The sequence below is a fragment of the Phocoena phocoena genome, chromosome 15, assembly GCF_963924675.1.
Source record: "Phocoena phocoena chromosome 15, mPhoPho1.1, whole genome shotgun sequence".
NCBI classification, from domain to species: domain Eukaryota; kingdom Metazoa; phylum Chordata; class Mammalia; order Artiodactyla; family Phocoenidae; genus Phocoena; species Phocoena phocoena.
Genome location: NC_089233.1, coordinates 37,078,463 through 37,099,698, shown reverse-complemented (window position 1 = coordinate 37,099,698; position 21,236 = coordinate 37,078,463). Strand labels below are relative to the sequence as shown.

General features: G+C 48.7%; 1 protein-coding gene across 1 annotated transcript in view; it reads left to right on the top strand.

Annotated features, from left to right (window-relative positions):
• The window catches only part of CRAMP1 (cramped chromatin regulator homolog 1), a 62,521-nt gene that overhangs the window by 16,454 nt on the left and 24,831 nt on the right, over positions 1–21,236 (top strand). Inside the window, exons 3-5 of the mRNA XM_065892763.1 lie at positions 798–951; positions 14,439–14,522; positions 17,715–17,763. Of these exons, the coding sequence (XP_065748835.1) occupies positions 798–951; positions 14,439–14,522; positions 17,715–17,763 (287 nt within the window). The remainder of the gene's footprint in view (positions 1–797; positions 952–14,438; positions 14,523–17,714; positions 17,764–21,236) is intronic.

Below are 21,236 nucleotides of genomic sequence, written 5' to 3'. Positions count from 1 at the left end.
TTCTGTTGCTGCATTATCCATTATTCTAATTGAAACCTGAGGTTCTGGGGAAGCCAGGTTGAAGTTCATGCACAAGTAGGAGCCATGAAGGATACTTGCTTAACCACAGCAGTCCCTTTTCTCCCTTTTCAGGAAGTGTCTGCATTGTACAGAAGGCTGTCTTGTTGTAACCTCGTGTTGTTTTTTTTTTTAACGTCTTTATTGGAGTATAATTGCTCTACAATGGTGTGTTAGTTCCTGCTTTATAACAAAGTGAATCAGCCATACATATACATATATCCCCATATCTCCTCCCTCTTGTGTCTCCCTCCCACCTTCCCTATAACCTCGTGCTTTTTTTTTTAAAGTTAGCTTTATTATCGCCCTTTGTGTTATTTTATAAAGTATTAGACAATCTAGTTTTTAAAATAAATTTATTTATTCATTTATTTAATTTTTGGCTGCATTGGGTCTTCGCTGCTGCACGCGGGCTTTCTCTAGTTGCAGTGAGTGGGGGCTACTCTTTGTTGTGGGGCACAGGCTTCTCATTGTGGTGGCTTCTCTTGTTGCAGAGCACAGGCTGTAGGCACGCAGACTTCAGTAGTTGTGGCACACAGGCTTTAGTAGTTGTGGCTCACAGGCTCTAGAGCGCAGGCTCAGTAGTTGTGGCGCACGGGCTTAGTTGCTCCGCAGCATGTGGGATCTTCCCGGACCAGGGCTCGAACCCGTGTCCCCTGCATTGGCAGGCAGATTCTTAACCACTGCGCCACCAGGGAAGCCCCTAACCTTGTGCTTTTAATGTGGACTTTCTTTTCCAGCATGGGAAAGACTTTGAAGCGATTCAGAACAACATTGCTCTGAAATACAAGAAGAAAGGCAAGCCCGCCAGCATGGTGAAGAACAAGGAGCAGGTCCGGCACTTCTACTACCGCACGTGGCACAAGATCACCAAGTACATTGACTTTGACAACGGTGAGTGCCTAGGCTGGCTTCCTGGGGCCAGAGGCGGGGTGGCTTCTGGTCCAGGAGCGTGGCTTAAGCAAACCTGCAGGCCACACCTTCTGGCATTATTCTCACCCAGCCACACGGCCTGGGGTGTTCTCACCTCTGGTGCTTTGGCTGACAGGAGGCCTCGTAACTGGTGGTCAGGCTGAGTTATAAAGAAACCTGTGGTGTCTGAGTCCCTGGCTCGCTCCCCCCTGGGAGGGAGGGCACCGTGGTCCAGAATCACACCCCCCCGTTGCCCGCCCTTCTCCCAAGGGGGCCCCAGTGGGGTGAGGGTCGGGCAGGGCCTGGTGTGTGTCGGCCCGGGTGGAGGGCTGGCGTTCCAGGGCTTTTCCCAGGCTCTTTTTCCAGGCTCTGTGTTTGAGTCCAGTTTGCATGGCTCCATCTTTATTTATTTATTTATATATTTATTTTTCTATTTTTATTTATTTTTTTTACATCTTTATTGGAGTATAATTGCTTTACAATGGTGTGTTAGTTTCTGCTTTATAACAAAGTGAATCAGTTATACATATACATATGTTCCCAAATCTCTTCCTTCTTGGCGTCTCCCTCCCTCCCACCCTCCCTATCCCACCCCTCTAGGTGGTCACAAAGCACCAAGCTGATCTCCCTGTGCTATGCAGCTGCTTCCCATTAGCTATCTGTTTTACATTTGATAGTATATATATGTCCATGCCACTCTCTCACTTTGTCACAGCTTACCCTTCCCCCTCCCCATATCCTCAAGTCTATTCTCTAGTAGGTCTGTGTCTTTATTCCTGTCTTACCCCTGGGTTCTTCATGACATTTTTTTTTCTTAAATTCCATATATATGTGTTACCATACGGTATTTGTCTTTCTCTTTCTGACGTACTTCACTCTGTATGACAGACTCTAGGTCCATCCACCTCATTACAAATAGCTCAATTTCATTTCTTTTTATGGCTGAGTAATATTCCATTGTATATATGTGCCACATCTTCTTTATCCATTCATCAGTTGATGGACACTTGGGTTGCTTCCATGTCCTGGCTATTGTAAATAGAGCTGCAATGAACATTTTGGTACATGACTCTTTTTGAATTATGGTTTTCTCAGGGTATATGCCCAGTAGTGGGATTGCTGGGTCATATGGTAATTCTATTTTTAGTTTTTTAAGGAACCTTCATACTGTTCTCCATAGTGGCTGTACCAATTCACATTCCCACCAACAGTGCAAGAGGGTTCCCTTTTCTCCACACCCTCTCCAGCATTTATTGTTTCTAGATTTTTTGATGATGGCCATTCTGACTGGTGTGAGATGACACCTCATTGTAGTTTTGATTTGCATTTCTCTAATAATTAGTGATGTTGAGCAGCTTTTCATGTGCTTCTTGGCCATCTGTATGTCTTCTTTGGAGAAATGTCTATTTAGGTCTTCTGCCCATTTTTGGATTGGGTTGTTTGTTTTTTTAATACTGAGCTGCATGAGCTGTTATATTTTGGGGATTAATCCTTTGTCCATTGATTCTTTTTCAAATATTTTCTCCCATTCTGAGAGTTGTCTTTTGGTCTTGTTTATGGTTTCCTTTGCTATGCAAAAGCTTTGAAGTTTCATTTGTTTATTTTTGTTTTTATTTCCATTTCTCTAGGAGGTGGGTCAAAAAGGATCTTGCTGTGATTTATGTTCTAGAGTGTTCTGCCTGTTTTCCTCTAAGAGTTTGATAGTTTCTGGCCTTACATTTAGGTCTTTAATCCATTTTGAGCTTATTTTTGTGTATGGTGTTAAGGAGTGATCTAATCTCATACTTTTACATGTACCTATCCAGTTTTCCCAGCACCACTTATTGAAGAGGCTGTCCTTTCTCCACTGTACATTCCTGCCTCCTTTATCAAAGATAAGGTGACCATACGTGTGTGGGTTTATCTCTGGGCTTTCTATCCTGTTCCATTGATCTATATTTCTGTTTTTGTGCCAGTACCATACTGTCTTGATTACTGTAGCTTTGTAGTATAGTCTGAAGTCAGGGAGCCTGATTCCTCCAGCTCCGTTTTTCGTTCTAAATATTGCTTTGGCTATTCGGGGTCTTTTGTGTTTCCATGCAAATTGTGAAATTTTTTGTTCTAGTTCTGTGAAAAATGCCAGTGGTAGTTTGATAGGGATTGCATTGAATCTGTAGATTGCTTTGGGTAGTATAGTCATTTTCACAATGTTGATTCTTCCAATCCAAGAACATGGTATATCTCTCCATCTGTTTGTATCATCTTTAATTTCTTTCATCAGTGTCTTATAATTTTCTGCATACAGGTCTTTTGTCTCCTTAGGTAGGTTTATTCCTAGATATTTTATTCTTTTTGTTGCAGTGGTAAATGGGAGTGTTTTCTTGATTTCACTTTCAGATTTTTCATCATTAGTGTATAGGAATGCCGGAGATTTCTATGCATTAATTTTGTATCCTGCTACTTTACCAAATTCATTGATTAGCTCTAGTAGTTTTCTGGTGACATCTTTAGGATTCTTTGTGTATAGTATCATGTCATCTGCAAACAGTGACAGCTTTACTTCTTCTTTTCCGATTTGGATTCCTTTTATTTCCTTTTCTTCTCTGATTGCTGTGGCTAAAACTTCCAAAACTATGTTGAATAAGAGTGGTGAGAGTGGGCAACCTTGTCTTGTTCCTGATCTTAGTGGAAATGCTCTCAGTTTTTCACCATTGAGGACGATGTTGGCTGTGAGTTTGTCATATATGGCTTTTATTATGTTGAGGAAAGTTCCCTCTATGCCTACTTTCTGGAGGGTTTTTATCATAAATGGGTGTTGAATTTTGTCAAAAGCTTTCTCTGCATCTGTTGACATGACCATATGGTTTTTCTCCTTCTGTTTGTTAATATGGTGTATCACATTGATTGATTTGCATATATGGAAGAATCCTTGCATTCCTGGAATAAACCCCATTTGATCATGGTGTATGATCCTTTTAATGTGCTGTTGGATTCTGTTTGCTAGTATTTTGTTGAGGATATTTGTATCTATGTTCATCAGTGATATTGGCCTGTAGTTTTCTTTCTTTGTGACATCCTTGTCTGGTTTTGGTATCAGGGTGATGGTGGCCTCATAGAATGCATTTGGGAGTGTTCCACCCTCTGCCATATTTTGGAAGAGTTTGAGAAGGATAGGTGTTAGCTCTTCTCTAAATGTTTGATAGAATTCTCCTGTGAAGCCATCTGGTCCTGAGCTTTTGTTTGTTGGAAGTTTTTGTTGTTTTTTTTTTTTTTTTTTGCGGTACGCGGGCCTCTCACTGCTGTGACCTCTCCTGTTGTGGAACACAGGCTCTGGATGCACAGGCCCAGTGGCCATGGCTCATGGGCCCAGCCACTCCGCGGCACGTGGGATCCTCCCGGACTGGGGCATGAACCTGTGTCCCCTGCATCGGCAGGCGGACTCCCAACTACTGCGCCACCAGGGAAGCCCCTGTTGGAAGATTTTTAATCACAGTTTCAATTTCAGTGCTTGTGATTGGTCTGTTCATATTTTCTGTTTCTTCCTGATTCAGTCTTGGCAGGTTGTGCATTTCTAAGAATTTGTCCATTTCTTCCAGGTTGTCCATTTTATTGGCATAGAGTTGCTTGTAGTAATCTCTCATGATCTTTGGTATTTCTGCAGTGTCAGTTGTTACTTCCCTTTTTTCATTTCTAATTCTATTGATTTGAGTCTTCTCCCTTTTTTTCTTGATGAGTCTGGCTAATTGTTTATCAATTTTGTTTATCTTCTCAAAGAACCAGCTTTTAGTTTTATTGATCTTTGCTATCGTTTCCTTCATTTCTTTTTCATTTATTTCTGATCTGATCTTTATGATTTCTTTCCTTCTGCTAACTTTGGGGTTTTATTGTTCTTTCTCTAACTGCTTTAGGTGCAAGGTTAGGTTGTTTATTCGAGATGTTTCCTGTTTCTTAAGGTAGGATTGTATTGCTATAAACTTCCCTCTTAGAACTGCTTTTGCTGCATCCCATAAGTTTTGGGTCTTCGTGTCTCCATTGTCCTTTGTTTCTAGGTATTTTTTGATTTCCTCTTTGATTTCTTCAGTGATCACTTCGTTATTAAGTAGTGTATTGTTTAGCCTCCATGTGTTTGTATTTTTTACAGATCTTTTCCTGTAATTGATATCTAGTCTCATAGCGTTGTGGTCGGAAAAGATACTTGATACAATTTCAGTTTTCTTAAATTTACCAAGGCTTGATTTGTGACCCAAGATATGATCTATCCTGGAGAATGTTCCATGAGCACTTGAGAAAAATGTGTATTCTGTTGTTTTTGGATGAAATGTCCTATAAATATCAATTAAGTCCATCTTGTTTAATGTATCATTTAAAGCTTGTGTTTCCTTATTTATTTTCATTTTGGATGATCTGTCCATTGGTGAAAGTGGGGTGTTAAAGTCCCCTAATATGAATGTGTTACTGTCGATTTCCCCTTTTATGGCTGTTAGTATTTGCCTTATGTATTGAGGTGCTCCTATGTTGGGTGCATAAATATTTACAATTGTTATATCTTCTTCTTGGATCGATCCGTTGATCATTATGTAGTGTCCTTCTTTGTCTCTTCTAATAGTCTTTATTTTAAAGTCCATTTTGTCTGATATGAGAATTGCTACTCCAGCTTTCTTTTGGTTTCCATTTGCAGGGAATATCTTTTTCCATCCCCTCACTTTCAGTCTGTATGTGTCTCTAGGTCTGAAGTGGGTCTCTTGTAGACAGCATTTATATGGGTCTTGTTTTTGTATCCATTCAGCCAGTTTGTGTCTTTTGGTGGGAGCATTTAATCCATTTACATTTAAGGTCATTATAGATATGTATGTTCCTATACCCATTTTCTTAATTGTTTTGGGTTTGTTATTATAGGTCTTTCCCTTTTGTGTTTCTTGCCTAGAGAAGATCCTTTAGCATTTGTTGTAAAGCTGGTTTGGTGGTGCTGAACTCTCAGCTTTTGCTTGTCTGTAAAGGTTTTAATTTCTCCATCAAATCTGAATGAGATCCTTGCTGGGTAGAGTAATCTTGGTTGTAGGTTTTTCTCCTTCAACACTTTAAATATGTCTTGCCATTCCCTTCTGGCTTGCAGAGTTTCTGCTGAAAGATCAGCTGTTAACCTTATGGGGATTCCCTTGTTTGTTATTTGTTGTTTTTCCCTTGCTGCTTTTAATATGTTTTCTTTGTATTTAATTTTTGACAGTTTGATTAATATGTGTCTTGGTGTGTTTCTGCTTGGATTTATCCTGTATGGGACTCTGTGTGCTTCCTGGACTTGATTAACTATTTCCTTTCCCATATTAGGGAAGTTTTCAACTATAATCTCTTCAAATATTTTCTCAGTGCCTTTCTTTTTCTCTTCTTCTTCTGGAACCCCTATAATTCGAATGTTGGTACGTTTAATGTTGTCCCAGAAGTCTCTGAGACTGTCCTCAGTTCTTTTCATTCTGTTTTCTTTATTCTGCTCTGCAGTAGTTATTTCCACTATTTCTTCCAGGTCACTTATCCGTTCTTCTGCCTCAATTATTCTGCTATTGATCCCTTCTAGAGCATTTTTAATTTCATTTATTGTGTTGTTCATCGTTGCTTGTTTCATCTTTAGTTCTTCTAGGTCATTGTTAAATGTTTCTTGCATTTTCTCTATTCTATTTCCAAGATTTTGGATCATCTTTACTGTCATTATTCTGAATTGTTTTTCAGGTAGACTGCCTATTTCCTCTTCATTTGTTAGGTCTGGTGGGGTTTTATCTTGCTCCTTCATCTGCTGTGTGTTTTTCTGTCTTCTCATTTTGCTTATCTTACTGTGTTTGGGGTCTCCTTTTTGCAGGCTGCAGGTTCGTAGTTCCCGTTGTTTTTGGTGTCTGTCCCCAGTGGGTAAAGTTGGTTCAGTGGGTTGTGAAGGCTTCCTGGTGGAGGGGACTAGTGCCTGTGTTCTGATGGATGAGGCTTGATCTTGTCTTTCTGGTGGGCAACTCCACGTCTGGTGGTGTGTTTTGGGGTGTCTGTGGACTTATTATGATTTTAGGCAGCCTCTCTGCTAATGGGTGGGGTTGTGTTCCTCTCTTGCTAGTTGTTTGGCATAGGCTGTGCAGCACTGTAGCTTGCTGGTCGTTGAGTGAAGCTGGGTGTTGGTGTTGAGATGGAGATCTCTGGGAGATTTTCACCGTTTGATATTACGTGGAGCTGGGAGGTCTCTTGTGGACCAGTATCCTGAAGTTGGTTCTCCCACCTCAGAGGCACAGCACTGACTCCTGGCTGCAGCACCAAGAGCCTTTCATCCACATGGCTCAGAATAAAAGGGAGAAAAAGTAGAAAGAAAGTAAGAGGATAAAAGAAAATAAAGTAAGGTAAAATAAAATTATTAAAATAAAAAAATAATTATTAAGAAAAAAGTTTTTTTTTAAAAATAAAAAAAAAAACAAAAAAAGGACGGATAGAACCCTAGGACAAATGGTGAAAGCAAAGCTATACAGACAAAATCTCACACAGAAGCATACACATACACACTTACAAAAAGAGGAAAAGGGGAAAAACTAATAAATCTTGCTCTCAAAGTCCACCTCCTCAATTTGGGATGTTTCGTTGTCTATTCAGGTATTCCACAGATGCAGGGTACATCAAGTTGATGGTGGAGATTTAATCCACTGCTCCTGAGGCTGCTGGGAGAGATTTCCCTTTCTCTTCTTTGTTTGCACAGCTCCTGGGGTTCAGCTTTGGATTTGGCCCCGCCTCTGAAGGTGTCTGTTCTTCGCTCAGACAGGACGGGGTTAAAGGAGCCGCTGATTCGGGGGCTCTGGCTCACTCAGGCTGGGGGGAGGGAGGGGTACGGAGTGCAGGGCGGGCCTGCGGCGGCAGAGGCCGGCGTGACATTGCAGCAGCCTGAGGCGCGCCGTGCGTTCTCCCGGGGAAGTTGTCCCTGGATCCCGGGACCCTGGCAGTGGCGGGCTGCGCAGGCTCCCCGGAAGGGAGGTGTGGAGAGTGACCTGTGCTTGCACACAGGCTTCTTGGTGGCGGCAGCAGCAGCCTTAGTGTCTCATGCCTGTCTCTGGGGTCCGCGCTGTTAGCCCTGGCTCACGCCTGTCTCTGGAGCTCCTTTAAGTAGCGCTCTTAATCCTATCTCCTCGAGCACTGGGACACAAAGAGGAAAGAAAAAGTCTCTTGCCTCTTCAGCAGCTCCAGACTTTTTCCTGGATTCCCTCCCGGCTAGCCGTGGTGCACTAACCCCCTGCAGGCTGTGTTCACACCGCCAACCCCATCCCGGCGCCCGAGCCTCAACCCCCAGCCCTGCCTGCCCCGGCGGGTGAGCAGGCAAGCCTCTCGGCCTGGTGAGTGCCGGTCGGCCCTGATCCTCTGTGCGGGAATCTCTCCGCTTTGCCCTCCGCACCCCTGTTGCTGCGCTCTCCTCCGCGGCTCCGAAGCTTCCCCCCTCTGCCACCCGCAGTCTCCGCCCTCGAAGGGGCTCCTAGTGTGTGGAAACCTTTCCTTCTTCACGGCTCCCTCCCACTGGTGCAGGTCCCGTCCCTATTCTTTTGTCTCTGTTTATTCTTTTGCCCAGCCCAGGTTTTGGGAGGTCTGAGGTCTTCTGCCAGCATTCAGTAGGTGTTCTGTAGGGGTTGTTCCACGTGTAGATGTATTTCTGATGTATCTGTGGGGAGGAAGGTAATCTCCGCGTCTTACTCTTATGCCATCTTCCCCTAGATCCGTGGCTTCATCTTTAATTCATTAGTCTAGGTCATTGCCAGGTGCGGTTCTGACTTCCTGCTCAGAGCATCTCTGTCCTAAGGGGAGGAATTGCTGCCTCCTGTGTCCGCACGCCAGGAGAATCCTGTGTCTGTGTCGTTCCTGCTGCTTCTCTCGTCGATCGGTCTCTCCACATGTGTGCTTCCACTGACTGCACTGATTTCTGACACACCCTCCAAATAACATCAGTTCTGATCCAGATTAATCATGGTTGCTGTGGTCACATTACTCCCCTTTGTACCTTTGTCTGTACCCTGCAGGTGTTCTCTTGGCCAGTCAGTGTGTCCTAGCCTCCCCCCGCTGACCCATCTGGCTCTCCTGGCTGGCTTTCCCTTAGGTCGGGATGCCAGGGCCAGGGATTCCTCCTCCGGCCTTAGAAAAGCCCAGAGACAGTGATTCAAGCTGTCTTTTTCTGTAAAAGGTCAGATGGTGAATATAGATATTTTTGGCTTTGGGGTTTTATGGTCTTTATTGAAACCACTTCACTCTGCTTTCTAGCTCGTTGTGGATAATACATAGAGGAACACATGTTGCTGCATTTGCCTGTTTAAAAATAGAGCCCTTGGGCCGGATCTGGCCTGTGATTTGCTGTCCTCTGCCCTGGAGAAGTCCTTCCTCCCTGCCACCGGCCAGCACTGGGGCTCTCAGGGACTGGGAGGTCCCAGGGTCTGGTGATGGTTGTTATGGTCACTGCATTTCCCATCTGCTTCTATCTTTTTGTTTTGTTTTGTTTTGTTTTTGGCCACGCCACGTGGCTTGCAGGATCTTAGTTCCCTGACCAGGGACTGAACCCGGGCCCCAGCAGTGAAAGCGCAGAGTCCTAACCACTGGACCGCCAGGGAATCCCCATCTGGTTCTGTCCTATGACACTGTCCCCTGAATGTATTTCCCTTTGAATCTTTGGGGGCACCTCTTACTCACCTGTCAGTGTTTCTGGTTCTACTCCGAGCTTCTCAGATCTGTTCTCACCACCTGGCCTGCCTTGGTCCTGCCCTAGACCAGTGCTGCTGGTCCTGCCCTTTGTAACCCAGCCTTTGAGCTGTGAGATCCACACAAAATGTTCATCTGCCTGGCCGCTCCCTTGCCTGAGCCCCCTTCCTCTGCCCCACTAGAGACCCGCACCATGACCTGCCACGGCCCCAGCAATGGAGTCACCTGCCTCCTTACCTGCACTTTCCTTCACACCTTGACTCCTGCCACACTCCTGCCACTCCCACCTGGGTCGTCCTCCCTAACCTGTTCACCAGGAATCAGCTCCTGTGTCAGTTGTCCCAGAAATCCTCCCCTGAATCCTCTCTTGTCCCCACTGCCGCCTGTGGTTGGGCACGTGGCATGCTCTTCCCTGGAGGTGCCTGTAATGCGCTTGCTCGGGTGGAGGAGAAAGCCCCGGCTCGGCGGTGGAGGCCCTGGCCCCTGTCCACCCCAACAATGCGGGGAGTGGAGGTCCGAGTCCAGGCAGCATCCTCTTCCCATTGTACCCCTCTCGCTCTGTCTCCTGACTTTTGTCTGCCTTACAAGTACTGTTTTCACACCACCTTTTCATGTCGATGTAGAATTTCTCCATGTGTTTGTTTTTTAAATGACATCTGTTTTAGTTTTTTCAGTATTAGTAAGTTTTCTTAACCTAATGCTTGGTGATCAGTTCTTTAATTAATTAGTTAATTTTTTTAAAATTTGGCTGCATCAGGTTTTAGTAGCGGCATGCGGTATCTTTCGTTGTGGTGCACGGGCTTCTTTCTGTTTGTGGCACGTGGGCTCAGTAGTTGTGGCATGGCATGTGAGATCTTAGTTCCCCGACCAGGGCTTGAACCTGCGTCCCCTGCGTAGGAAGGTAGATTCTTAACCACTGGACCACCAGGGAAGTCCCTCCGTGTGGTGTGTGTGTGTGTATATATATATATATATATATATATATATATATATATATATATATATGTATGTATATATATGTATATTTATTTATTTTTGGCTCTGTTGGGTCTTCATTTCTGTGCGAGGGCTTTTTCCAGTTTTGACGAGCGGGGGCCACTCTTCATCGTGGTCCTCTCACTGTCACGGCCTCTTGTTGTGAAGCACAGGTTCCAGATGCGCAGGCTCAGTAGCTGTGGCTCACGGGCCCAGTTGCTCCGCGGCATGTGGGATCCTCCCAGACCAGGGCTCGAACCCGTGTCCCCTGCATCGGCGGCAGATTCTCAGCCACTGTGCCACCAGGGGAGCCCTCCATGTGTTTTTTATTAAATGTATTTGTTTGAGTGGAGATACTACAAATGAATACATTTTACCTTTCCTTTTGGATTTGGAAGTCACTTATAGTGTTTTTAAATAACACAGGGTGGATATCTTTATTCATATAGCACTCTTCTTCAGATAAATTCACACAATTGAGGTAAAATTATACTAACGTTACTGCTAATTGTCTCATTGTGAACATCCTGTCACAGCACTGTCTGACAACCCTCCTGGAAGGTGCGTGTCCGGCCCTCTGTCCTGGGGGTCTGTCTGCCTCTCCCCGCATTTCCCATCTGGTTCTGTCCATGACAAAGGCAGAAAGGAGTACCTGACAGATGAGTGCATGTTGCTCTGGGCAAGTCCTGTTTCATGCAAGGCCCCACGTGCAGTGCTTGCTTTCTGCTGAGTTTATGACCCCACCGAGGTTCTCTCTGGCCAGTTAAATCCTTTTGCTTCTCACGAGTCTTTTTAAGGTATCTTTCCTGCTTAAAAGCCTTCTGCTTCAGGGGCCGCCCGTCCAGCCTGACATCTTGATGAGGAAGATACAACACAAAGAGAATGGTGGCTCCAACCTCTTCTAGTGCCATATCTGTGTAGTGAGGTTGCTGCTCCTTCTAGGGACCCTGGGAAGTGGGCGCTCAGTTTCCACGCTTTGCAGCAGTCCCTCAGTCTGACCCACAAGTCTTGCTACTGGTGTGTGTGCGTGTGCATGTGCGCGTGGGCGCATGCACGTGTGCTCTCAGTGTCCATGTGGCCATGAACGTAAGCCTCTCGATGGCTGTGGTGCTTTGTGGCAAGTTGGCAGCATTTTGTTCTTTGTCAGGCCGTCTCCACGGAGTCTGTTTCTGCTGGCTGTGCCCATCCTTAGCTCAGACTGTTGCTCACATCCCTAGTTGATTTGAAAATATCGACTCTGGTCCTGTCGAGTCCAGTGTGCTGTTGTTAATATCTGTCATCATCACGAACACCCTCCCTCCATCCCGGCTGGCACGCAGAAACGAGTTTTAGCTGTTTGACTCTTTCTCTGTCTTCCGCATTTCTTTTTTTTGTTGTTACATAGTCTGTTCTTTCTGAAAGTCATTCCACGAGAGCAGGTCTTTCATCTGCTTTGGCTGGTCTCGAAACACTCACTTCCAATGTGAAGACCTCAGCAACACGAGAAGAGGAAGTGGGTAGGAAGCTACCTGGAGATCAGGCGGTGGGGGGTCATTCCCGGAGCCATGCTCTAGCACGTTCTGTGCTATCACCGCCACCAGGCTATGGGCAGAGTGGACCACCCAGGCTCCCGGTGTGGACGTGGTGCATCGTCTGCCCTGAGGTCCAGAGGCGTGTCACAGGACAGCCACACTGGGCTCTGTGGGACATCTAGAGTGGATGTGTCTTTCCTGGGCATTTTTGTCACCTCCCCCTGCTGGACAGCCTCCTAAACTCCCCTCCCCCACTGGAGGTATCATTCCCCTTCAGCCCTTTTTCCAACTTGGATGAAGGGTGGATGCATCAGCCGCCCTCAGTTCCACAGTTAGCTCTGCATGGTCAGCCCTGCTGGCGCCATTCTCCCTTCTCTGCAGTGTCTTCTTTTCTTAAACTTTTTTTAAAAAATTTATTTATTTTTGGCTGCGTTGGGTCTTCGTTGCTGCGCTTGGGCTTTCTCTAGTTGCAGTGAGCCGGGGCTACTCTTCATTGCAGTACACGGGCTTCTCATTGCAGTGGCTTCTCTTGTTACAGAGCATGGGCTCTAGGCACATGGGCTTCAGTAGTTGCAGCACACAGGCTCAGTAGTTGTGGCTTACAGGCTCTAGAGTGCAGGCTCAGTAGTTGTGGCACATGGGCTTAGTTGCTCTGTGGCATGTGGGATCTTCCCAGACCAGGGCTCGAACCCTTGTCCCCTGCATTGGCAGGCGGATTCTTAACCACTGCGCCACCAGGAAAGCCTCTCTGTAGTGTCTTCTGCCTGACCCACATGCCCTTGGTGTCCCGGTGTGGCCCCATGGGAAGTGCCTTCTTTCTGTTGAGCCGAGGGCTGCACTGAGGTCTCTCGCTGGTCCTGATCACCTTTCAGAGCTGGTGGCAGCCGATTGACCGTGTGAGGCCAGAGGCCTGCCCGCCTCTTGGTGCTGCACTGGTGGTCACACTGGATTCCACGCTGTGCAGCTGTTTTGCAGCCCCTCCCCCAGCCCCGGCAACCACGGAGCCACAGATCTTTGTCTCTCCTGGACGCTTCATATCAGTGGAGTCATACAATGCGGAGCCTTTAGTGTCCGGTTTCTTTCACTGAGCATGATGTTTTCCAGGTGCTTCCAGGTTGTACGGTGTGTTAGGCTTTTGTAGGGTCCGTTCATTCCTTTCTATGGCTGAGTACTGTTCCATTGTCTGAAAGCCCACATTTGTTTATCGACTGCATAGTGGATCGTAAGGTTCCCAAGTAGTGGTCCCTGTAAGAGTCTGCTGAGACTGTCGGTCTTTCTCTCAGGAGAACCTTCGGGAATGGTTGGCGTGTGATCTTAGCAGAGCCCCAAGCTCCTCAGAGGCTATCCGAGGTTCAGAATCCTTGTTTTAGGTCATTCATTCAGAACTTTACTTTCTATTTACTAATACACTTTTCTTTTCCTTTCCTATTGTTGTAATCACACACAGCCAAATCTTTGAAAGGGGGTCTCTGGGGAGAGAACAGTTGTGAGAGGGACACATGGCAGTGGTCACTGCCCTGTGAGATGATCAGAAAGGGGCCAACTGGGCAGTAACCAGACTTACAAGGCGCCGTCAGGCTTTACACTCAAGGTAACAGTGGCTTGAGCACATGAGGATTTCTTTCCTGGCGTCAGAGATGCCTGCAGGTAGGTGTCCAGGGCGGGCATCGGGGCCGAATCAGTCTGTTACAGAGCCTCTGGAGCCTCCCTCAGCACTTCTGCTCATACCTGGTGATGTGGTCTCCTCCAGCCACGAGCAGGCTATACATGGGCTGGCTTAACCCTGGGTGTTGCCTCCCAAATCACGCTGTGGTCTGCTGCTGACAAGCAAGGGGGCGTCTGGAGCACTCAAGCCACATTTCCTCTTCCTTCTGGCCCCAGGCCTGGGGCAAGTTGTCTGTCGTCCCAGGAGGCATGAGAGGTGGGCCTCCTTGGTTCCAGTGCTGCCAGCCCCTCATTGAGCTTGGATGGGTTCTGTGCACAGAGAAGGTGGTCCTGACCCTCCTCAGCCTTGCGGGAGCCGGCCATGCTGGACGTCCTGTTTTCCTCTCTGGGGAAATTGCTCTGCCTGTTACGACTAGTTTTCTAAACCACCCCCTTTTTCTCTTTTAACTTTTTATTTTGAAAATTGCAAAAACAGCACCATGTTGCCGTGTACTCTGCCCAGTATCCCCTGATGTTAACGCCCCATGGTCCATGGTGCAGTGGTCAAAGCCAAGAAGTGTCCCCCAGCACCCTGGTGTGCACAAGCTGGGCAAGCCCCGCACATCTGTGTTTTCTCCTTCTAAAGCCGCAACCTTTCCTCAATTTCAGTGTTCTCTCGCGGGCTGAAGAAGTCGTCCCAGGAGCTGTATGGCCTGATCTGCTATGGGGAGCTGCGCAAGAAGATCGGGGGCTGTGAGTACCCTTTGTTCATGGGTGGCCTCCTCCCGGCAGGGCCTGCCTGCTATCCTCTTACAGTTGGAGTTTTAGTACTGGGGGCTCTTCTGTTTTCTCTCCGACTTACATTTTGAAAACATTTTAACGCACAGAACGTTTTAATATACCGAAAAATCGAAGGAGAATGTAACAACCCCCACATACCATCATTTAGATTCATGGGTCCTGAACCTTGGCCTTGTTTGTGTTACTGTCTCTCCCGTTCCTGTCCCTCCTCCACACACTTGCATTTTTTCTTGCTCAGCTGTGTGACTGTAAGTTGCACCCGTCTGAGCCCCCTCTAAACCCCTCAGCCATTGGCCCTAGTGAACAACAACATTCTCCTGCATGCCCAGCAAGCACATTTAAGATTTATCAAGTGGGTACCACAGCCTCACCTGGTATCCTGCCCAAACTCAGATCTCCCAGTGCGTCCCACCATGCCAGGCAGGGCATGCCTATCGGGAACAGTGCCCACTCACAGCTGCTGTGTCTCTTGAGTCTTGACCTAGAACAGCCCCCACTTTCTGGCCTTTCCCGACCCTGGTACACTGAAGGGTCTAGGCCCCTCCCTTTGCCTTGCTCTGAGCATCTCCTTGTAACTAGATTCCTTTTAGATGCACAGGTGCTCTGGCCTCCACATGTGACCACAGAGAAGAGGCCTCAGCCTCGCCTCTCCAGCCCCCAGTTGTCCGCCTGTCACGTGGGTTGGAAGGGCACACACCCGCAGGGCCACTCTGAAGATTAAATGAGACACTATGAGATGATTGTAAGCTGTCACCTAACACGTCATAGCCGGGCAGGAGGGCGGGCAGGGCGGGCATTCCCTGGGTGACCCGCCCTTCCTGAAACAGGCAAGAAGTCCAGGAGCCTCCGAAGGAAGGGACAGGCGGCCTGGCTCCCCACCCCATGCTCCTGCAGGCTGACGACTTACTTAAACAAACCCCCAGCTCCTGCTTTGAGTGCTGTTGAGGGGGGCTCTGGGGCCCCACCCCCTGGAATCCCTGCTTCCTTGTCCATCCTCCTCTCTGACCTTGACCTAAAATACTCCTGGTCCTGGCAACATGCTGGGGCCCCGTCTTCCATCTCCCACATCCCAGCATCCCAGCCTGAGTGCTCCCCACAGGAGGCAGGCCTCATCCTCTTGTCAGCTTCCTGTTACCCTTGGGATGTCACCTGGGTCCCCCAACCCAAGGGGCCTCTGCACTTGGACTTCAGCGCGTCTTCCTGCCTGGCGTCCCCTCCAGCTCATCTGCTCCTGCTGGTGACACCTGGTTGGTCCCTCTTGGTCCAGCAGCACTCAAGTGCACGTGTACACACATATGCACACACACACACACATGCATGCACGCACATCCCCGTGAGGCCCCGCCTGGGCTTGGGGCTCCCAAAGCTGCTTCACAGCACTCCACCCTGGTGGGGCCCTCATTCTGAGCCCCCACTGCACCCACCCACTGATCCACCTGCTGGGACACTATTGTGTATTTTGGTGAAGGTTTGTTGGGGAAGGAGCTCGCTGGGATGGGCAGTTGTCTGCGTGCCCTGCACACAGTGGTAGCCTTTTCTGGGCTACTGGGAACACGTGTCTGAGCTCCAGTGGTCAGAGCGTGCTCTTTGTTAACATACTTTTTGTAACTGAGGTCTCCAGACATCCGATTCTTAAGACATAGACTGAGTCTTTGCTTGGTTCCTGGTCCTTTGATACACCTCACCTTGTGTCACAGCAGCTGCGTGAGCTGGGCGGCGTTCCCCCTTGAAAAGGGCCTGAGGACCCTCAGTTTTGATGGAAACGGATGACCATTCAAGCCTCTTGGGCTATTGAGTGACAAGTCACACTTTGCCCCAGGCCTGGTGCCATGTGGGTATCAGGACAGGCCGGGGAAGACCTTGGCTGTCTGCAGTCCTCACCAGTTGGTTGAAATGGCTTCTCTTCAAAGGGAGGTTGCTTACATGGTGCTCCCATCTGGTGACTTGAACCCCGAAGTTGTGGTGGTCCCACCCTCCGGGCCTTCTGTCTGTCACTCTGTCCCTCCAGGCTGCCGGATGCAGGACCTGTGAGCCCTTCCCTCCCCTTTGGTCTCAGCTCACAGGTCCATGAACGTCCCCGACAGGCTGGCTCTCGTGTCACATGCTCACACATAGCCCCAGCGGTCACTTACGCTGACTGTGCTTGTGTGGTCCATGCTGTTGGAGGGCAGGGTTGCATCTGGCTTGTTTAGGGATGGGGTCTGCGTTTGCCCTCCCTGGTGCCAAGCACTATTTCCTGAAGATCCGTTTCCATCTGGCACATGTCCCTTCAGCCTGCTGGGCTTCCTTCAGGCTTTCTCACCATGCCTCTGTGCCGGCTGTGAATTCTTTCCATTATCATTTATCTGAAAAGTCTTTATTTCATCTTTGTTCTTAAAAGGTATTTTTGCCGGATGTGGGATTTTGATGACAGTTTTTTCTTCATGGCTGAGAGGTCACTGGCCATTTATGTCCTTTCTCCTCTGTAGGGGATGCGTTGTTTTTCTCCGCCTGCTTTTAAGGTTTTGTCCTTGTCTTTGGTTTTCAGCCTGGCTGCGTGTTTGTGGCCCGTTGTGTTTTATTCCCCAAATATTCAGCAGGGTTCAAAGAATCTCACAGTGGCCTGCACATATGTACCACCTCCATCCTCCTTTTACCTGATTACTACACTTCTATCTCGCATGTCCTGAGGGCAGCAATGAGTGGGGGGTGGGGCAGAGGAAAGGAGCGTCTGCTCTAGTAAACACGCAGGGTGTCAGTCCGTAGTTCAGAGCTGACGGAGGCGGGCCCACAGGTAACCCAGGAGCCACGCAGGACAAGAGTGCGTGGGGCAAGGTGGGCCCGGAGAAAGGGGAGTCTCTGACTGGGGCAGTCCAGCGTGGCAGGGGGGCTGGGGCGGGGGTTTGGAGGCGTGATGAGCTGTGCAGAGGTGGGAGTGGTCCCCTCCCCGAGGATGTCCAGGTGGGCAAAGACAGTGCTCTCAGCACAGGTGACGTGTGCAGGCCCTGGGGGAGGGCCTGCAGCTAACATGGGGTCTTAACTGTGGAAGGCCTTTACTACCCCATTGAGTGGTTTGGAGTCTGCGTTGGAGATTATTATGTGGGGTCTTGCTGGGCTTCGCTCCTGACTACTTGATGTTCACGTGTGTTTGTTTTTCCATCAAAGGCATGGACGACAAGAACGCCACAAAACTGAATGAGCTCATTCAGGCTGGGTGAGTAGAGCTGTGTGTGAGGCAGGCCGGCTCCTTGTGGGAATTTGCACTTTTCTCTCAAATATAGACCTCGAAATATGTGCAGTTTTCTCCCCTTTTCTCAGTGAGGACCATTAAATCCTGAAGTCCTCAGAGTTAGCCCTGACACCCTCACAGTTAAGCATCTGCCCGTGAGGAGGTGGCCAGCCCGGGGAACTGATTGACCTGCCTCCAGCTTCTCCCCGTCCTGGGGGCCCCGTCCTTGTTCTTCTGCGGGTCTCCACTCAGCCCTCACCTTCTCACTGTCTCACTCTTTTCCTCAACATTGTACATTTCATGGTGTGGGGGTCTCCTTTGCTTCTAGAAGGCCTGCCCTCCCGGCCTTCCTGGTGCATGTTTATGGTCCTCCCGCGCTTCCTCTGCCTGCCGTTCCTCCTTGTGCCTCTCGAGGTCAAGCTGAGTCTGACTCTGTTCTGCTCTCACACTCCTGGCCTCCCGATCACACAAAACCACTGGGAACCCCCACGCAGCTCTGACCTGACTGCTGTGACCGTTTCTGCCCCAGAGAGGCCGTACCAGGACTTGCTGCATGGAAAAGCCACAGTGCCCTGTCCTTGAGTTGCCCAGTGGCCCTTTGGCTTGCCCGCTGCCCCCTGCACTCTGACAGCCTTGCTAGTAGGTCCCTGGGCACCAGCCAGGTGTCTGACCCTGAGCTTCTCTCCAGCTTCCGGAACCGCCCTCCTGGGGCTGTCTTGGCACTGCCCCCAGGCTCTCCTGTCCCTGCACCCTCTCCTTTGGCTACTTTAACTCTTCTCAGGGCCTCTGTTACCTTTTCTGGGTGAAGGATCCCAGATCTGACTTGTCCCCCATTTCTCTGCCTCGACGTACAAGTCCCATTAACGGCCTGGATGTTTCCTGTGTTCCAGCTGGAAGCCTCCAGCATCTCTTCCTGGGAAGGATGCCCCCGACCTTGCACTCTGAGGGTCTCTCAGTCAGCGCCTCTCACTCTTCTCTGCAAGTAGTTGGAAGCATGGCAGGCGGGCCTGTCCGTCTCTCGCAGCCCTTTGCCTCTCTCATGGCTGCTGTGGCCTAGTCCCTCAGCACTGTGGCTGTGCTGGACTCCAAGTCACAGCCTGACCATCCCCCATTACATGGTCTGGATTTCTCACCCGGTGTGGGGTCCTCATTGGCAGCCACCCTGTCCCTCCCACTCACCCCATCAGAGCCTCTGCGCTCCCACGTGGACCTTTCCACTCCTCATCTTAGATGGACCCGCCCGCCATCCCCAGGCCCCTGCTGCTCGATGGCCAGCTGTCCTGTAGGTCGAGCCATCCCTGGGAAGTTTCCCTGGCCTCTGCTACATCAGCAGGACGTTGTCTTGCACCCTAGTTGTTTTCCTCCCTCGGCCTGGTGTTGGACGACCAGCGAGCCCCCATCCCTCAGGTTGAGTCCCTGCCAGGTTGACTGTGTGCATTTCTGCTTTGGCTCCAGCCCAGTGTCTGACCTTACAGAGGCTCATGTTGGACCCTCCAGGCTCTGCGTCTATGAACTACCATCAGTTTGGAGCCAGGCCTGAGAGTGACTAGGTTGTACGTATCACTGCCGTGTGAAAGAGCAATGATTCTCCCCAGCGGCCGAGGAGTGAAGGTGGCCTGGCCAGCTGGTACCACTGGGCACATGGAGCCTCCCAGAGGTGTGGGGGGTGGTCAGAGGCAAGTAGGAAGAGAGGCCACCAGCCTTAGCCCTGGGGGTTGTCTATTGCACCTCCCTATTCACCTGCTGCAGCTTTAGCATCTGGCCTTCCTTCCTACCCTCACACCTGCCCTGTGCCCATCAGGTGGAAGCTATGTTTGCTCCAGGGTCTGAGATGTTCGAGCAGTGTTGTGCATACATGCCTTTCCCGGAATGTCATCTCAGTGAGATTGTACTGTGTGTGGCCTTCCAAGGTTGGCATCTTCCACTCAGCAGTACATCCTGAGATTTGTCCATGTGGCTGCGTGGGTCTGTGGTCCATGCCTCTGTGGAGTAGTGTCCCTAGTATGGCTGTTCTGTGGTCTGTTGATCCAACCCCCAGTGAGGGACACAGGCTGTTTGCAGAGAGTAAATGACTCGGCATTGGCCTCCAACTTTTTGTGTCATCTTGCCTGAGCAAATCCCCAGGGGAGGAGGTGGTGAGCACATGCAGACTTTATAAGGAGCTGCCAGCCTGCTTTCCAGGTGGGGTTCCAGGTGCTCCCCACACTTGGTGTGTTTAGTCTGTTCTTCACCCAGTGGTGAAAGGGTGTCTCATTGTGGTTTTGACTTCGTTTCCCTGAGGACTAGTGATGTTGAACACCATTGTTACGCTCATTGGCCATCTGTGTATCTTCTTTGGTGAGGTGCCTCTTCAAATCTTGTGCCCATTGCGTTTAGAGTGTCCTTTATATATTCCAGACACAAACCTTTTGTCAGGTAGTCGATTTGCCAATCTTTCCTCCCAGTCTGTGGCCCGCCTTCTCACTCTCTTTAGCAGTGTCCTTCACGGGGTAGACGTTTTCAGCTGTGATGAAGTCCAGTTTGTCATCTTTTTCATTTATGGATTGTGCTTTCAGTGTCACATCTAAGAAGTCATTGCTTAGCTTGAGGTCATGAAGTTTTTTCCTATGTTTTCTTCTAAAAGTTTTATGGTCTGACATATAAATCCACAATCCCCTCTGAATTAACTTTTATACACGATGTGATGTTTATGCCAAGGTTCAGTTTGTGGCCTGTGGGTGTCCGGTTGTTTTGGCCCCCTCTGCTGGAGGGTCCATCCTTCCTCCATTAGCTGCTTTTTCACCTTCATCTCAGGTCTGTTGACTGTGCTATGTGGGTCTATTTCCAGACTTGAAATTCTGTTCCGTTGATTTACTGTGTGTTCTTTCGCCAACACATCATCAGTTTTTAAGAACAAAGCAAAAGGCCTGTAAAAGTGAGACAGAGGTGGGGGAAATTAGTAAGGTGCCTGTGGAAAAGTACTCCTTGACTTAAGATCAAAAAGCATTGAGTATTTAACTAACTTCCTGTTCCTGCCTCTCATGCAGACCTTTTCCAGTTAACTGTCAATCTCCCTTTGTTATAAAACGGTAGAATTGGATTAAGGAGTAAATGAATTGAGAAAAGCTCTAAAGTTGAATCTTACTACATTGGTCACAGACCCAGCAGCATAGAACTTAGCACATGCTTATTAGATTTATCAAGTAACTTTGCAGAGAAGAAAATGAGCCTCATATCAGAAAGGAAAGCCTGACTCCCATGCACATAGAGGGATTACTCTGTTGCCTGTTTTGTGACACTAGTGGAGGATTCAAATAGGACCCTCCGCATTGTTCCATCTGACAGAGGGCAGGACCTGATTCTCCTGCAGGTGCACCTCTGCAGCCTGGGCTGGGGCCAGGCTTCACCTATGCCGGCTCCAGTCTCAGGCTGCTCATAGAACTTCCATTTGTGAGAAAGGGAAGGGGCTCGTAACCTCG